The 19,462-nt window shown below is 44.5% G+C and overlaps 2 protein-coding genes across 2 annotated transcripts; one reads left to right on the top strand and one right to left on the bottom strand.

Annotated features, from left to right (window-relative positions):
• Positions 1-359: 359 nt before the first annotated feature.
• On the bottom strand, positions 360-5,610 carry syap1 (synapse associated protein 1). Its single transcript, XM_079216626.1, has 9 exons — positions 5,338-5,610; positions 4,345-4,463; positions 4,128-4,194; positions 3,156-3,229; positions 2,912-3,051; positions 2,672-2,823; positions 1,706-1,755; positions 1,450-1,606; positions 360-1,354 (listed from the first exon to the last, which is right to left on the bottom strand). Exons 1-9 carry the CDS (start codon positions 5,549-5,551, stop codon positions 1,224-1,226), a joined length of 1,104 nt encoding a protein of 367 aa, XP_079072752.1. The 5' UTR covers positions 5,552-5,610; the 3' UTR covers positions 360-1,223.
• Positions 5,611-5,993: 383 nt separating this feature from the next.
• Positions 5,994-9,024, top strand: phospho2 (phosphatase, orphan 2). Its single transcript, XM_079217145.1, has 4 exons — positions 5,994-6,075; positions 6,609-6,686; positions 6,888-6,982; positions 7,129-9,024. Exons 2-4 carry the CDS (start codon positions 6,616-6,618, stop codon positions 7,677-7,679), a joined length of 717 nt encoding a protein of 238 aa, XP_079073271.1. The 5' UTR covers positions 5,994-6,075; positions 6,609-6,615; the 3' UTR covers positions 7,680-9,024.
• The last annotated feature ends 10,438 nt before the right edge of the window (positions 9,025-19,462 follow it).

Below are 19,462 nucleotides of genomic sequence, written 5' to 3'. Positions count from 1 at the left end.
GCCACGCCTTCTCCATGCAATGGCAGTCAAGCAAGGATAACAATGGACAGCCATATTTATCATGGATTTCATGGTGAAACATGTGCATATTGTAGCAAAACATCACGAGAAAGCTCAACTTTTTGGAAACAAGCTCCAAACTAATTTAACAGCGAGCTCAGGGTTCAATTTGGTGTATTATTTCCACCTCATTGTTCTGTCTCTTGAGTGAACACAGAGCAGAGCCTGTATGAGCAGACCAGAGTAAAGGGTTCACCTTTCTGTCATTGTAGAACCAAACATTCCTCCATGGAAGAGTGAGCTTGTGTTGATCACGAGGCAATAAATAATGACAGTTAAAAAATAAAGAGACAGTTGGTTTATTCTTATTAAACATGCATATAATTGACCTACCACGTTGATTGATTTGTCACACTTAAATCCTGCATTGAATGGTACAGAAGAGGTCAAAGGATGTAGTTACATTGCTTCTGGAAAGATGCCTTTAATATACTGGTCTAAAAATAATCTGTGCCATGTGTTTTAACTTCATTTCAAAACTATAGCAATAGTCATTTAAAGTCCTTGGTGGTCCCCTTAAGCATGATGCATATTGTCCATAATAACATACATATGTATTAAAGGATGACAGGTTAAACAGAAAAGCAGTATTTCACTTGCAGAGAAACAAAAAGAAAACGCCGACGTGAACAGTTCATGAAAACGCGATACAAAATGACTTTCAAAGTGCGATGAAAGGGGAATGCAACTTGAAGTTAGGTAGAGTGTTAGAATCCTTTTATTTATTTATTTACAGAACAGTAACTTTACATTTGACGTTCCTGTACTAGGACTATAGCGAGACTTTACTGTACAACCCTCCAGAGAGCAGCAGTGGAAACACAGATAGAACGTTTCATGTCTTTTAAAACAAGCCCTCCCCTCATTATAAAATGCACTGTACTTGTACTGGAGCGCCCTCTATCAGCGTCTATGTTTTTTTTCTTCCCCCCATCAAAAAGAGAGAGGGGAGGGGAAAGCAAGTAGATAAAATTAGGAAGGAGCCATATGGTCGCGTCACTACTACTAACAGCCGGGATACGCTCTTCGTTTCCAGTAGAAGTGACACACTCTTGGCATTATTGGCTCTACACAGTCATCGGGGTACGGACGCTTTACAAGATAGAAACCCCGCCCCTTGTGCATCACCGGGTCACCGATTCCTCCAATCAGCAAGTGGCCGCCTAGCTGTCGTCGGCCTGGAGCATCTTCTCGATCTCCTGGTCCCACTGGTCGTCTTTGTTGTCCACCTCGGCCACCACCTCGTACTCCTGCAGCTCCTGCTGCAGCTCCTTCTCCCAGTCCGCCGTCTCATCTGAATTGGGAGAAGAAGGAGAGTTCATGAGCGAGGCAGTGATTTTTTTTAACTCCACACTTTTTAAAGAACACTCCGAGGCGTATGAAGCTGACCGTCGGCGGAGGGCGCGCTGTCCTTCTTGTCCAGCACCAGCTGCTCCATCTCTTTCCTCAGGTCCTCCTGGTCGATGCCCGTCGAGTCGAAGGCGTCGCTCACAAACTCGGACACGCCGGGACTCGTCGACATCTCCTCCTCTTCCTCCTGGGGCGGCTGACGGGAGACGGGACAGGAAGAGGACACGGGCTGTTACTTGTCCCTCTGGGCTTTTTAAGAACGATGGGAGCAGAGTCTGCGTTTCAGCGCTCTTACCTCCTTTAAGTCGCCGATGGAAACTGGTGGAGTTTTGGGTCTGACGTTGTCTACAAGAAAATCACACGGCGCTATTAGTTTTCCATATGCAAATCAGTGTGGCGCTCAACTCGATGACCCCTGGATGTCCTCTAAAACTACAGCCCTGTCTTACGACACTCACACGTTCCTCCACCTACACAGCTCCATCATGCCAGAACTTCAACTTCAACTTCTTTAGCTTCCAGGTCTCCAATCAGATGCTTCACCAAGAGGACAAAAACCTCCTGATGATGAGTCAAACCAGACAAGTGCAACAGCAGTGTTGGTGGTGTCATAACATATTCACTAATCAGGGACATGTGAAGGTGACCAGGAAGATTATTCTCTCTCACCACATTTTATAACTACAATTTATGGTGTTTGAAAAACAATAGCGTGCCATGTGCACCTCACGTTTTTTAGTTTTTTATAAATGAAGTAAATCTATCATTTCTGTCAAATGGATTGTTATAATTATATTGTTGTTCTATTGCACCTCTGTGAGAGAGACCACTCCTGTTTTTCCTGAACCGACGTGAGGTCCCGGGACAGAGGATGTCGTAAGTGTACAGATACATATATAATCCTCTGAGGCAAATTTGTGATTTTCTCTGATATTCTTTGCACATAGATTTGTAAAATGTCAACCCACAGTGTTTTTTTAAAACTATATAAACAACGTGAGGAATTATTGATACGTGTGCTACGAGTAGCCACAGTTTTTCACCGACGGGGTTGTGGGCACTAATGGAAGGGATTGATTTATCTGCTGTTCACCGGTGATTTGACGTCTGTGAACCAGAACCACGAGTCAACAGGCGTTTGATGCATCTGGCTGCTGAAGTTCATCGTGGGAGCAGCAGCCGTTCAGAGCGTACAGCACGCTGAGTTGGGAGAGGCTGTTGAGGTGTAAAAGAAGCAAACACAGGTGGAATGCGGTCGCACCTGTTAAGACGACGTCCTCGGCCGAGACGCTGGCCGCTCTGTCCTCGCCGTCCTTCTGCTGCTGCTGGGCCGCCAGCGCCGTGAGCTGAGCCGACTGCTTGATCAGAGACACCCGGTAGAAATAATTCCTCCAGAAAACCTCCTCCTTCACACTGTCAAACACATCGCATTCATAGATCAGCATTTTAATATGTGTACACACACACACACACACACACACACAGCTGGGAGACTACTGACTGTTTAGGGACCAGGTCGAAGCGCATGCGGTTGAGGAGCTGGTCCTCCTCCAGCATCACTGCAGCCAGCGGGTACATCTGCTCCATGTCGAAGTGGAACTGAACACCGGCAGGAGGGTCGCGCAAGAAGTTCCTCTTGTCCTGCGATCGGCGAGACAGAGAGCTTGGTGTGAACGCCAAAGTTTACCCGGGGGTTAAAAGAGCGACGACGACGTTCATTTAGTGGCGTGACGTCTTTCGCTTACGGCTGACAGGGCGAGGATCTGCTGCTGGATGGTCTCCTCCTCGTTGTAGCCGACCCAGGGGGGCACCGCTACGTCTGGACACAGACACACACACACACACACACACACACAAACATCAGATAACGTGCCAACATTTCATGCTCTAAAACTACTTAATTCTCATGGCCCTTTCATCACTTCTATTTTTCCTGTGCAGTAGTGTCCATTTGTTTGACTGTTTATACTAAACCCATCGGTTCGTACAGCGCTGAATATGAGGTGCTATGCACACAAAGTGTGACTGTTTATACTAAACCCATCGGTTCGTACAGCGCTGAATATGAGGTGCTATGCACACAAAGTGTGACTGACTCGTTGAGTTGCATTATTTTTTTCACATGACCATGTAATGCTTAAAGGGAGTGTCGTAGCTGGAAGTCCCTTTAGGAACAGTGCTGCATGTGAACGGCGACGTCGCTGCAGGAGTTGATTGCAGCCATCTTGGATTAACAGCGATTACAATGGACTCCAATATTGACATATTACTCTTTAAGCAGCTATGAAAACTACAAATCCTCATCAAGTCCGCGCAGCTGCAGCTGCTTACAGTGGCCTCTCCCCTGTTGTGTGACTAAAAAAGTTCACTTCCCTTTTCGGCTCACTTCGTGAGTAATCAATCACTTATTATAATCATCATCATCATCATCACTTTTATGTTTATTTACACTTCATATACACTACACATATATCCTTTGCATTTTTGCACTTCTCTACTGTTTAAATTGAATTTCCTAAATGAATACACTCTGCGCTGTACATAGCTTTCAGCCCAGTTATTTTTATTTTGTATATATCTTTCATCCCTGTTGATTTTATATTTTATTTGTGTGTCTAAACTGCGAGTCTGACAAGAAATATCCCCTTGGGGATTAATAAAGTATATATCTATCTATCTCTATCTATTGTGAAGAAGATTCCTGATTCTGACCGTACCGGATTTTTTGGCTTTCTTCTCCTGGACGAACTTCTCTTGCTCCTTATGAAAGTCTCCCAGGAAAGTCTACAAAAACACACACACACACACATATATGCAGATAAACACACAGGCACACATTGAATTAGACGGAAGACACGTGTCTAATGAAATGTTGCGTGCATGCTGAGCAAACTGCTGCTCTTGCAGACCCCCACCCCACATCTGTCAACATGCCTTGTCTATGATGCCGTCGATCTTCCCTTCCTCCACCGTCTTCTTGATGTTCTGAGCGGTCTCCACCACCGACTCGGAGATCTTCTTGGTGGCACTGGACGCGAAGCTAAAGATGTAATCTTCAGAGATGACAACAACCTTTTATTTCAGTATCTTTTATTTTACTATATTTTACTTTAGTTATTTCATTTGATATATTTACTGCATATATCATTTAATTGCATTTAATTTAGAGATTCAGTCCTCCCCTCCCGCTTCATTGATCCCTCCTTGTGGAGTGTGTGTGTAGAAGTGTGTGCATGTGGGAGGGTACAGAAGGGTGTGTATGGTTGTGTATATAAATGAGTATGTGTATGGTTGTGTATATAAATGAGTATGTGTATGGTTGTGTATATAAATGAGTATGTGTATGGTTGTGGATATGAATGAGCATTTGTTGGTGTGGATGTCCATGTATGTAAGGGTTGGTGTGTAGACTATTGATAATAATACAACTGTTTTGACTGTTTGCCATTGATTTTGTTGTGTTTGTTTATTTGGATGTCAGGGATGGCTCTGATGTGTTGAAAACGCAAAATAAAAACATGACAACAACACCACCACCACCACCACCACCACCATCATCATCATCATCTCGCTAAATCTGTAACTACGACAACAAGGATGACAGTCGCCAGTTAACACGGTCGCTTATTAAACCGTAACTAGCTGAGCTAACACACACACACACACACACACACACACACACACACTCTCTCTCTCTCTCTCTCTCTCTCTCTCTCTCTCTCTCTCTCTCTCTCTCTCTCTCTCTCTCTCTCTCTCTCTCTCTCTCTCTCTCTCTCTCTCTCTCTCTCTCTCTCTCTCTCTCTCTCTCTCTCTAACAGCACGGTAATTAACGGCCAACCACATCCTTTAGCTAACTTCTTAGCTTTGCTAGTTTGATGTTCTCTCTCTTTCTTTTAAAATATACAGCTGACGCCGTTTCTTTCTCACCGCCGAGTCCTCTCCCGTGCTCGGAGTTTTCTCGGTCCGCCTCCGGTTGTCCGTCGTCGTCAGCTGGTTGCTGTTTGTTTACCTCGTTCTGCGCCTCCACCACCTTCTCCTCCTGCTCCCGCACGCTCAGGTCCTCCCTGTCGGCCGCCGTCTTGTTGTCCTCCCGGTCCTCCCGGTCCTCCAGGCCCAGCCACGTCCCGAAACCCCTGAACATGGTGGCCGGAATAAAATGACGGAGTTTGAGCTTTTACAGGTGAGGGGAAAAGCCACAGAGGGGGGGTTCCTTCTACGCAACCAGGAAATAGACTGACTGTTTTATTCTTCTTCTACGGTTTGTGATTCGAGTTGTGTGACACTGCCGCCCAGTGGTTCAAAGGGAGCGGAGTGGTGCCTTCACGTCCGGTGGTGATTTTGGTCATTCATGCGACTTGCTGAATAGTCTGATAATTTGACGACATATACCGCAAAAAGTCCATTAATTTGGGCAGTATTATTACAGAAGTATGCATTACACACTCCAAAAAAATTTAAGTCGGCGTAATATCACAAAGTATCTGTTTAATGGGACACAGGAACGACTGTTGCTGTATTAATATTTGTTATTACAATAGTTATGAAAGAGGCAATGTGACACTTCTCCAGCAGGTGGCAGTAAAAAAGCCTGAATAGCTTCGTCGTCATACCTTAACGCAACAAGACGCCGACGGAGGGGGAAGACTAATGTCAGAACCAGCGCAGGTCAGTTGGGTGTTTTACCTAATATCTCATGTCTGAACCTGTAGTAAAGTTGAGGACTGAAGTAACTGTTTTCATCCGGGTACTATTCCCTCTGAGCCTGATCTCAATCGGTGGAGCAGAGTTTCAATGGGAGGGTTAGCCGGGCTGCTAGGCCGTTTACACCAGACCTCTTTGGAAAATCGGTCATTTGAAAACACAACGAGCTTAAACTTTACTTTTACGGTGAAACGGAAATAATTAAAAACATCTCGGTGTTAACTGAGGTGCGGGGCACCAATCGGCGCGCGCAGCAGAGCGATGTACCGAGGAGGAGCAGTTGGTTTGGGTAACTTTCAGACCGTAATGTGCTGTCACGGTGTGTGCTGCTGGAAGATAAGACGCTTGAGCAGAAGTAGTTGGATCATCTTAAACATAACCTGACCCTGCGTCACGACTATGAGATATTTATAAGCACAATAATACTTGAGCCAGGACTTATTTGTACATTTTATTTCGTCTTCTTGTCTTGAAACAGTTGTGTATTTTTTCCCCAGGTGAAAAATGAAGACTCTGATGGTTTTCGATTTCGACCACACTGTGGTGGATGACAACAGTGACACTTGGGTGATTAAGTAAATAACACAGTGCTTGAATCCACGAATTACATTGTCATACAATACATTGCAGAACACAAGTTGGGCATGTTTTTTACTATGCTGTAAAAACTATTAGAAATCTATATTACTACCACGAGACTGTTTGACACGAGGAGGTCAAAGTCCAGTTTGCTGTGTTTTAATGTCGAGCCACATCTCCACTCTTTCTTTTCCCAGATGCCTTCCAGGCCAGACTCTTCCGGACTCTGTGAAGAATTCCTACAGGAAAGGCCACTGGACAGAGTTCATGGGCAGCGTGATGAACTACATAGGTGATGATTCATGCCCCTGTTTGTCGTCTGTTCATCCATAGATCCTGCACACATCTGCACATTGACATGTTATTTCCACCACCCACCCACCTTGCTTGCTCTTCAGTCCTCTCACCTTTTTTATTTTTTCAAATCCATCCACCCAGGAGACCAGAAGGTCAGCCCCGACCGGGTCCGCAGTGTGATGGAGACCATCCCCTTCACGGCTGGAATGACGGACTTGCTGACGTTCATATCGGACCACAAGAGCACCATTGACTGCATCGTCATCTCTGACTCTAACACCGTGTTCATAGACTGGATCCTCCGGGCCTCCGGCCTCCAGGCGGCCGTCGACCGGGTCTTCACCAACCCGGCGAGGTTCAACGAGCTCGGCTACATGGAGGTGCAGTGCTACCACTCGCACGACTGCGACCGCTGCCCCGTCAACCTCTGCAAGAGGAGAGTCCTGGAGCGGTTCCTGTCGGAGCAGGGCGACGGGGGCGTGGAGTACGAGCGGGTGTTGTACGCCGGCGACGGTGGGAACGACCTCTGTCCCACTTCCTGTCTGAGGGGCCGCGACGTCGTGATGCCCAGGAAGGGGTTCACCCTGGAGAAGCTGCTGGCCAAGCTGGAAGACGACGCTTCTCTCAGTGCTAAAGTCATAGCCTGGAGCAGCGGCACTGAGATCCTGCAGGAGCTGAAAGCCAGTATGTAGTAGTAATACTGGTCAAAGTCTCAGTTGGAACTCGTCGCTGAAGTATTGCACTTGCAGCGATTCCTGGCCAAGACGGTATTTATATTTTAATTTTAAGTCCAATTTTGTCGGTAAAATGATGATGCATTTGGGCCAAACCCTTGACAGTAACAGCCCCCGTAAACAAGGTTCGACTCCCAGTTACAATAGAGGGAGTGGAGCCTTCAGCGCCCAGTTACACGGCACAGAAACTATGTTCACGCTCAGCTGAAAGGGAGCGGTCGATGGTCGTACGGGTCCTTGTCGCCTAAAGGTGCTCTGTGCGACGTTCAGAGCACATCTGTTGCCTCCCGCGGCTCTCAACATGGCGACGGTCAAGCCGGCGGCTCGCTAGCAGTGCAAACGGCGCTGATGGTGTGTTTTCCTGATAGGGCGCTAAGCCTCCGTGACATTTAAACACAATATTTGACTTGATGTCATTACAATCTAATATATAAGTACGAGTTTTAAAATATCAGTTATGATGTGTCGCATAGCGCTGCGGCTAACTGATATGCTTTTAAAAACACTCCTTGTGACTTTACCTCTGTGTAACCAGTATATATTGTATCGCAATAAGCCTCTTTGGACTTGTCCTGAAGCACAGGTGTAACTTGAACCACACACACCTTGTGTATTCAGGGAGCCGTCAAGTTCAGTTCCAGGACCCGGAAACTGAACATTGAGTCATTCGTCTGATGTTTTTTCAGAATGTCTTCAGTGAATAAGGCGTATTAAAGTTTATCGCTAATAACTATGATTTTAGATCTGGGCCAGTAGCCAGCGTTTTAAACCTCTACATTTGTTTACCTCAGCCGCCCAAAATTCTGTCAAGATTAAATCAATCCATCTAATCAAAGACGCTGTTCATAATAAGTCAAAGTGGTCTCGTGTTACTTAATCAACTGAAAGAACAACGCCACTTGTAATAGAAGAAACATAACCATTACTGCAATTTTAAGATCATACAGTATAGGAGAACACATTACTTAGCCAATTGGGTATCACCGTTAGATTTTGGATAATAGTTTTTCTCTTTATGCAATTAATCCAAAATGTGCTGCTTTAAAAAAAAATGAACAAAAAGACCAGCTCTCGCAACTGCTGTTGTTAATCCATCAATGCTTCACACATTTTAGTAATAGCAACATGATGCATTAAACTGATCCATACCAGTGATGAGGAACCCGGAGAGATGGTCTTGTTCCTCCAACGTAAATGGAAACATGCGTCGAGAGGTTTTTCTTGACGCTGTCTTGAAGCCAACATGTAAATATGATTTAGTTGTTTCCTTAATCTTGTGATTCTAATGATGCAATTAAAAACCAGAAACCTCTCGGATCTCTTTCTTTCCTCGTGTCTTCTTGCCTTTATAGAAGCGTGACGCTGTGGTTACAGCAGATGGAGTGGACAAAATACTAGAAACACCCGATGCAGTCCGTTAGAGGTCTATCTAGCGTTTATCGTGGAGGATATTGCAGGTTTAACCCACGAAGAAAACCAAAGTAGCCAATGATCATGGAAGAGGTGAAGAATATCAGGAATGGGACATCGATATGTGTATATATGATGTAGATGTGCTCGGACATAGGAAGAAGTGAGGTGGACAAAAATGAAAGGACAGTTAAAACGTGTATTATTGTGTTTAGTTTAATTATTACTACATCTCGCCAAAAGTGAGGCCAGAACATTTTGAACTCCCACTTAGCACTAATCACAAAGTACAGCTGACCTCATTGGCTCAGGGGATCTCCAAAAGTCTTTTGGGTTCATCCTCTGGGAACCACGATGCTTAACAAACGTTGACCTGGTGGTACGAGAGGAAGGTTCAGGAGATGTCTCTCTGGAAATGATGAGATATAAGTGAAAAAGAAAGATATGAAGCTTTTTGGTGCTTCATCCTCTTTTTTTTTTTATGTACTCATTATTGATGCAAGCTTCTGTTTTTTCTCCCAAACTTCAGCCAGTGGCTCAGCGAAGAACTGAGTTATCCTCCCTTTCAGATGAGCAGATACATCCTGTGAAGATGCAAAGATATTCCTTCCCAAGGCTGTCAGGGGGAAAAGCATCACTGGATTGGCACAAATGGAGAGGGATTTGAAGAGGGATTTGCGGAGGGATGCAGGCCAACAACTCTCAGAGACAGCTCTTGCCTAAGATCTAACCTGCTATTATGATCCAAGACGCAGCAGGCTTTGTTTACTTTCTGAATCCGCTCTTCAGTGGGAAGCGGCTTTAGACGAGGCTCGCTGTATTAAAGGAAGATGCGCAGTTGCATAAGTAACAGGCTCAGCAGTGACGCTGTCAAACTGGGACACGAGTCCTGGAAGTTGGGACTAGTTTACTCGTAAAGTTTGGTGTTCAGGCCGGAGATTTTATCCCGTTGTATTATGGGTCGTTGCCTCTATGTTACCGCAGGGAAGGCAGTATCCACCTGTTTACCCGGTAGCAGCTTCATTAGACCAGCATGCAATGCAGCCACAAGAAGTGTGAATGATTTATTGTATTATGTGATTAAAAAGGAGAAACATATATTCATATTTCAGGAGCTGTGGGCAAAAAACACAAAGCAGAGTGTAGGAAATCAAGAACAGCCAGGCTCACAAAAGCAGAAAGTCCTCGCGATGACCCTCCTGGGTGTGTTGGGGTTCCACTTAAAGGCTGTAAGTATTGAGCAGTCCTTGAACCCCCCACTAATGGGCGTCCATGTTTTCATTTAAACGCTGTTTCAACCTGAAGTCCATCAGGATCCTGCTCACCACTCATGTTGAGGTCTGTTGGCGAAGAGCCCCACAGTTTTAATACTTTAATGTGTGTGTGTGTGTGTGTGTGTGTGTGTGTGTGTGTGTGTGTGTGTGTGTGTGTGTGTGTGTGTGTGTGTGTGTGTGTTTTGTCAGAACCAGAACCATTTATTGCCAAGTAAGTTTACATATAGAAGGAATTTGTCCTGGCAGGAGGTGCATAACATTTAACAATAAACATAAATCTGAGTGCAATAACAAGGGAGCATGAATATTTACAATTGGGTGTACTGAATAGTTCCAGTTTCATCTACAGAAAATAAAAGTTAAAAAGAACAAGAAAGTGCACAGAATGAGTGTGTGTGTGTGTGTGTGTATATATATATATATATATATATATATATATATATACATATATATATATACAGTAAGGATTTCACTTTAGACTGAAAACACAATGGACATTTCCCATGATTTACTGACAATTTTTTCTTTTTTAAACTGATTAACAACAATGGGTCTAGAATGAGTTTGGAGTGAACCTTTCCTGTTGCCTTTGAACGCCCCTCCTGACTCCACCCCTCTCTTTACATACGCTGCTGGAGAGCGGCTCAATCAGTGAGGTGCAGGGTCAGCATCAAACCAGCTATTTGGTCTCCAAAGTAAAAGCATTACTTCTTTTTACTTGTGTTACTTCGCTGCAGTATCACACTGTTAGTGTCGCATTAATTATACTATTTGATCCTTGTTACTATATCAACTATGTTGAACATCTATAATGCTAAATGCATCACATTTGATATAATGTTTTGTACATATCTTAATCTTGAGTTAGTAATAACTACTAATGTAAAAAATAAAATAAATGTGGTTTAGCAAACATGCCACATCATTTCCCTCAAATCTAGGCCTAATGAGTATAACAAAAAACAGAAACACAGCGGAAAAATCATTTCCACAATAATCTTTGCAAATTATTTCGACATTGATTTGAACCCACTTTAAATCCTGTGGACGATGTTGATCAGGTATGTTACGGTCTCATTCACGTTGTATTTTACTGCAGCGTTCATTATCGACGAGTTACAAAGCAAATCATAAGACAAGAAGCAGCATTGTAACTCATCTATGATATTATTATGAATCATCCTATATGTTTCTCCTGTGTTCATAAAATAAGAGATGATTTGAGGGAAACCAGATCTATAGGAGATCATTTAACATCACAAATGATGCATGTATTATATCACCATAACGCCATTTATTATGCATGCAGTGATGATGAATATTTAAAGGCGCAGGCCTTGATTTAAGCGGGCAACTGTCTCATTTGCACACCAAACTGAAGAAACGGGTACGAGACCTTGGGGCCACCACAACAACAGCTTACATCCCTCTTTTCAACTCACACCACGAGCAAATGCAACTGTGAAACGCTTTCCCACAGGTTCCACAGGATGTGAGCCACCATGAGGAGGAGAGGCCTCTACTCTTCTACACTGAGGGCCTCCTCTCAGACGTCGCCCTGCGGCGCCCCGTGCACGCAGCTCATACCTCAAGGCTCACGCTCGCCGTGGACACGGGGGAGAGGACGGCCTCGTCGGGAAAAGGGGGAGGGATCACCGTGGATGGATCCTGACAATTAATGAGAGTGAAGCACTCGTATTCGAGGCCCCACTGCCATCTGCAGGCAATCAGCGCTGACCCACCCTGTGCGTCAGCGTCGACCTAATCAAGGACCAGTCGAGCGTCTGTCTCGTCTCATCGCGAAAGCAAACGCTCCGTGCTGAAGGACGACACTCCTGTATGCAAATGCACAAGGACGACCGACGAGAAAGCACTCGGGGCAAGTGTGAAATGTGTGAATAAGAAATCATGACAAAGCAATAACTACAGCATATACAGGAGGTTGGTGTTGTGGCTTACGGCCTCAAACTACTTGCCGGCCGTTAAGTTGGAAGACGAAAAAGGCAAGTCAGTCAAGCGGCCGACCCTCGGTTCAAGTTCCTGAGCCGCATCGGCATTTTCAGAGAGACGATGAAGCCCGACGGAGCGGCTGCCCAGCTCTCCATCACCTCTGACCTCCCCGTAAGAGAGGAGGGAGCAGAACATAGCAGAGAAGATCCGGCAGGGGATCAATAAATGATCACACAATCCATTGAAACGTGTTCTGCCCGGCTCTTGTGTTCCGCGTGAGAGAGCCTGCTATGAAGGAACCGTTTCTTCCACACTGTCAAATGATGGTTTCACAAGATATCGGGACATAAATGTGTGCCGATATCTCATTGGAAGCCCAGCAAGCGTTCTCTGCAACCTTTACAAGATGACCACGTCCTTATATCTTCTTCTTAGTTTATTGACGGATGAGTAATCAAGCAAATGGCGTATAAAAAATGCTGAAGGACACAATATGAACAAAATAAATGTTTTTTTGTCAAATATATCGTGTGCACTGTCAGTGACAGCATTTTCCAGGGTTTTGTGCATTTCTTGTACAGGTAGCCTATTACAGATATCAGACTTTGGCCAATAAGGAGTGTAAATCTGGAGCTGCACATATACACATATATATATATATATATATATATATATATATATATACATATATATATATATATATATATATATATATACATATATATATATGTATATATATATGTGTATATGTGATAAATTGCTCCCTCCTGAGCTCCTGGTTACAGGTTTCTATACCCTTGATTTGGTCTTCTTCTTTAACAATTGTTAGGAGGGCATTTTCCACACTTCCTCACTCTTTTCCTCCTGGACTTGGAGGGTCTGCAGAAGGCCGCCGACCGGCTGCAGCAGGGAGCGCTGAAGAGGCCCTTCCCAGATGGAGACAACCGCCCCGGCACGCCGGCGATCTCCCCGCTCCTTGCGCGCCTCACCCCGGAGAAAGAAGCCTGCGGGCGGCTGGCGGGCGGGTCACAGTGCCACAACTGGAATCTTTTAGAACTAAGACAAAGTGAAAGCAGAACACTTTTTTGAATAGTAGATTTTTCTTTTCACGTCCTTGAGTATTTTCCCTGTGTGCGGTGATCTGAAAAAAGGTCAGTCATTTAAGAGAGGCTTAAAGACATTTTACACAAATGCAGACAAACATCTTTATATCTTGGATATAGTACATCTTACTGATCTTAGATAGTTCCTCTGTGTATACATATTACTGTAAGATGTGGTTGCTCTCTGCTGAAGAGTCCTTTGTAATTGATTGTCTTACCCTAAACACTGCAGTCTTTAGAAGGTCATTGAAGAAGCAGAAAATGGTGAATATGTGTGATTACTATGAGCTCAATGATTCTGACGGCCTCCTTTTCACGGTAATTGGGGGTTAGCATTGGCGCCCTTTGAGCGAGGTTCAGCGCTGGGACCTGCTGAGTGCAGGGTGAAGACATGCCGGATCAGATAGGCTCTGTGTGCTACAAATCAATATTGTTTTATATATAACAATGGATGTACTTAAAGTATCACAATAATACCAACAATGGAGATTGACACCTTCCAAAATGTAGATTATATTAGATTGTCAAGATGGAGCCGTTACCAACTCCTCTACAGGTCATATGTTTGCATGTACAATATGAATGTTTAACTAACTGAAGCTGTCACATAGATTTATTGATTTTCCTTCTGAAATGGAATGGAGGTAAAGTATAAAGTAGCACAGAATGGAAATACTCAAGTAAAGTACCCATAAATGTTCTTTGCTCTCCTTCACTGCAGTATTGATCAACGGATTTCTCTGCTTAGCCTCAGAGACTTATAAACACACAAAAGCTCCGGCTCCTTTGGTTTATGAAATATCTAATGCTAATAATAACAATCATCACCCCTTTATCTCATTTTTTAAAATATATATTTAAGTGTCAGGTGAGCGTTGGTTTGTCAAACATATCACAGCCAAGATGATCAAACTGGTGGAAGAATTCTGTTGAAATTGGTTTTTAAAAAAGTTTCAGGACAAACCTGCAAAATTCATCATTTCATAAGACTTTGCGGACTTGACTTTCAATTATTGATGCCTGCCAAATAATCCACGTGAATGCCTCAATGGAATTTGTGCAAACACTCAAAGCTAACATCAGTGGAAACTCAATTATCTTTAACCGCTTATCCTGGCAGAGGGCACGTACGGAGACAGACCATCATTCACACTCTCAGCCGATCAATTAACCTGAGCTGCCCGTCTTTGGACTGTGGGAGGAAGCCGGAGAACCCGGAGAGATCCTGGAGAGAACCCGCGCTGACGCGGTGAGAACCTGCAAACTCCACACATGAGGACCAGAAGGATGTGGATAAAAGGATCCGGTCCCTTTTCACAGGTGTTGGGATCTGATCACAAAGCAACCAGCCTCTCAGCGATAAAAAGAAGCATTCGAGAAATAATAACTCCTTGATTGTGCGTGCCCTGGCATTTTCCACGTTTCTATTAACATGAAAAGTGTTTTGGGTTGAAACCTATTGTCACAACTCCCTGCAGAGAGCGAGATGTGCCATGGCTTCTCTGACCTGCACCTGGTGGGAGGCCGGACCTCCAAGAATGGATCCCGCTTGCGGCTGGAGGATGGAGCGGTGGCCACGCTGGGCTGTGAGCGCATCACCGGGGGCTATTCTTTGCTCCTGCACAGCGTGGATAAAATATGACCCTCACACAGATGCATGGGACGAAGGCGAAGATGTGACGAAGGCGGCACGTTTGCACGGCTGTGTCTGTGTGAAGAAAGATGGTGTGCAAGCCAACGATAGCGCTTCATCGCCATCTCTTACATTGTGGAGCCAACAGGGTAGCAGGCAGTGATGTGCCAGCTGGTTGGAGTTGCACTAGTGTGGTTCTCCCAGGGTCTGTCTTCTGAACCGCCTCCTGCAAACCAGCAGGGACAACTGGAAAACCAACTGGAGAGGGAATGTTAAACGCTCAAGCACTTTTAATTATCTCTGGGGTTCAAGAAATAAAGAAAAAAGATGACACTTAGGGAATATGCATATTCACTTCCTTTTTTTCTTCCCAGTCTAGATATAATAATACTATTTGTAAAGCTCACTAATTAACAAAGGAAGTCACTGCCACAGCCTCCAAGAAAAGGTCCGGCTTATGACCTCTGTAAACCAAAACACCTCGTCTTTTTGTTCAGCCGAAACAAAAGATTCACTGCGTGTTCATTAGTGGGCTTTAAGTAGGCATGCTAGTTTTTTACATTTGGACATAAGCTAGCGGTTTCATACTGTTTGGTTTGCATGCTTTATGCTAAGCTAACCATCTCCAGGCTGTAGCGTCGTACTTTATACAACAGTTGTGAGGGTAGTAGTCTCATCTCACTCTTGTCAAGAGAGTGAATAAGTGTATTTCCCAAAATGCTGAACTATTCCTTTAACATTTAGAATTAGTAAGGCGGCTAACATGAGCTAATGTTAGCCACCGTGCATTTCTGCTCATACCAATTCAAGGCTGTGTTCAGGATTGCAGACTAACGTACTGAATATTATATACTCAATCAGTATGTACTGCATACTGCCTGAGTACCTAATGGAGAATTAAGTGTGGCATTACCAGCAGAGTCAAGGCCGGTCTCAAGGCAGCTCTCACATCTCTTACTTCCAAACAGGCGTTATTTGGACGGACTGACCGCGTATTGGGAATGCAGCTATACTCCCTTGCATGGAAAACATATTAAAACTTGACGGCCGGGCAACACGCTGAAGCTGCTCACTCAGAACATCTTGCTCTTGTAGTTTACATCCTGGCATTTCTCGGGTTGAATGTTGATTAAGGTACATGGTCCCTCTCAATAAGGAGTGCATTGAATGACATCTTAAAAAGCCAAATTAATTATATACAAGACGGAGCAGATTATGGGAAATGGATGAAATAACACGAGTAGAAATTACAAAATGCAACATGTAGTGCTGTGAGCTTTTTGTTCCGTCTGAGTCATTCCTTTATAAGAAGGATGATGAATGAAAGAATCTCTGACTGGGCTTATTGTGGCTACGTCGCCTCATAGCTCTACCTCTGGGCTTCGGTCTGCTCTCATGCTGGCAGACAGACAGACAGACACAACTTCAGGCTGCTGGGTTTTGCTCAGTGAGGTTAAAATCAAACATAAGATTGTTTCTGCCTCCAGAAAAGCTGCTGGCCAGGGTCCTGTTTCTGGGTATCCCTCAGCAAGTTCATCTAGTCCTTCCTACTCAATTTAGAGTTTTATCTACTCTGAAAGGGAGGCACTGTGTGCGTGTGTGCGTGTGTGTGTGTGTGTGTGTGTGTGTGTGTGTGTGTGTGTGGCTGTTTAAGAGTTAACAAGGTAAAAGAAAGCGATAGATGAAGACAGATTGACAGGCAGTCCAGCGGATAGCGAGGCAGACAGAGCCAGACGCAGAGGGACGGTCTCCGGTCGTCGGCGTCTCCGGGCCTCGCCCTCATCTGAACTGGATCCCAGGGCGTTCCTCTGGGTCCTGTCCCGCACTGATCACCACGGAGACGTGGTCCCATCCAGAGGACAGCAATGCCACTTAGATGCATCTCAGACTCGTCATGGAACTGGAGCTGCAGTATTGTGTTGTTTCTGATTTAAAAAAATGTGTTTTACTGATATGAACTTGATTGTCCATCACTGAGAAAATGAATAACGTGGTTTGAAATTGTTATAGAAATATTGTATTTTCTTTTTTGCCACGTTGGTCTCTTGGTTGGCCGGTCCGTTTTGTGTGTGTGTGAAATATCTCAACAACCTCCAGACATGATTTTTCTCTGTGTCGCCCTCAGGATGAATTGTAATAATTACCGAACGCATTGGTCAGATGATCAACATATTAATCTTTCCAGGTTCACATTCTGACATGCTAAACGTAGACGCTGAATACTCAACCGCCTGCTTAACATCAGCATATTGAGTCTGTTAGTATTACAGCCTCACAGTGCTGCTAGCCCAGCTTTAGCCTTGTTGTAACTTAAAACAGTTGATTGTCATCATTGCTACATTTCTTCAAGGATAACAATATTACAATTTACGTTTAATCTTTTCAATATCTTTTTTAAAATATCGGCCCAAACTGGATTGAATGTAGTTTGATGTATTAATGCAAGCCTATAACACCAATTTTTGTTTCTGTTTTTAAATAACTGATTGTATGATGATGTATTTTTAAACAGTGTAAAAGTGAAATCCCCGTCATTGCACAAGTACAAATGTAATTATACAACCCACTTCAAGGCTTCACTGTTTCAGTCTGCAGCTCTAAACGGGGGATGTCAACCAATCCGCTGATGGGTGACACCTATAATTATACTTGGGAATAACTAATATGGCTCTGGCTGCAATAAAGCAAATATGCCTTTGTAAATTGTGTGAAAACCCTATTAGGTATGCACAGAGCCCGGCCTGAACTTACATGACAAACGCTTACCCTTTTCTCCCAATTACTCCGAAGTCTGTGCTCATTGTTCTCTTCGACAATAATGGCCCAGATCTCAATCTCCTTGACCCATTTCATTTCCAGTTCCAGCGCTGTGTGCTCTGAAGTCTGAATAGCAGGCCTGCACCACTCTGCTCCTTCCCGCCTCTGCAGCGCCCGTCTGTGGCGAGGAGTCAGAGTAATGAACGAGCGCTGCCACAGGGTGGCAGTGTTGCTCCATGGGGAATCTGCAAAGGGGCTTTCGACGAGAAACGCAAAAGTCCACGCGAGTGTGAACGGTTTGCGCCCTGCTCTTTTGAGTTTTTCTTACATCTTTAAACCAAACCTGGAGGAGTTTTTGCTCTTGACAAGCAAGGACACAAACAATCATGAAATCAATGAGAGAGCTGATGGACAAGAGCATCTTGGTGAATTACCTTTGGATGTAGAGCGAGCAAGTGCTCATCCTTCATCGGGGATGTGATGGAGGGTAAAGCCCCCTCGTTTCAACCACTCTCCCTCTGCCAAATGCTGCAGTCCCGTCTTTTGAAGGCTGGGAGAATTCACAACCTTCCGTCAAGTTGCCCTTGAGCAAGGCTCTTAACCGTGAGCAGCTGCAGTGAATACGACTGTGGGCAACACAGCAACATGTGAAACACATTATTTTGCCCACAAGGGCAAAACTGTTATGTCGACAAAGCCGTGTTTCATACTACTTTTCAGGACATGCTTTAGTTGTATCTATTAGTTGACTGATGGAGCATAAAAGGGTTGAGGCAGTTGAGTGTGAGCGGATAAGATCGGTAGTAACTGGTTGTCAATAGAGGTCGCTAAAGGTCAAACATTATTCATCGTCACCAAGAGGAAAATGACGAGGACCAGGAGAAATCCGCCTCTTTTCACACCTCCAATATATTCCACTGATACCTCCCCCCACATCCTTTCATCTTCTCTCCCGTCACAGCTCTGCTCAGTGCCCTGATCCTTGTTGTTTTCGCCCACTTAAAGCTGATAATGAAATGTATGCACTGGGCGAAGCAGGCGATTAATCAGAGCAGATGTGTATCTAGGTGAGTGCCAGAGCGAGTCTCTGGAGCGCAGCGGCCCGACGGCTCAAACCCCACACTGGTTTTCAGCGGGGAGGCCGAGCCCTCGCCTCTCACCTCGTGGCTGTCACCGGCGACGTATGTGCCAGCCCGACTTAATACAATTAATTAGCCGGTGCCGAAATGTCCTCACACTTCAGAAGCGATCACGTCTCATCTCGGCCAACGAAAAGGCCGGTGGTGGGCTGCTGTCACGTTTGTTGGCCTGATAAATCCGGGATGACAATTTAATAGCTCAATATAGTGGTTTTATCCGTGGAGAAATATCACTGTGATCTCTTCCTGTGATATTTTACATTGATATATTGCGGTCGGTCCCTCGTCCTCAATACACATTATAGTGGCTTTAAGGTGTTCTCTGTATCTCTCGCTCTCTTTCTGGTGTCCTCCATAATATTCCTATGATGTTATTGCGATGGTGTCTAGCATATTTATCATAGCGATGAGATATGTTTATACCCTTTCAAAACAGAGTTACATAGTGCTTTACATGGGGAAATACAAATTTAAA

Source organism: Taurulus bubalis, assembly GCF_910589615.1.
Source record: "Taurulus bubalis genome assembly, chromosome: 4".
Classification (NCBI taxonomy): Eukaryota; Metazoa; Chordata; class Actinopteri; order Perciformes; family Cottidae; genus Taurulus; species Taurulus bubalis.
This window is presented reverse-complemented; position numbering and strand designations above follow the sequence as displayed.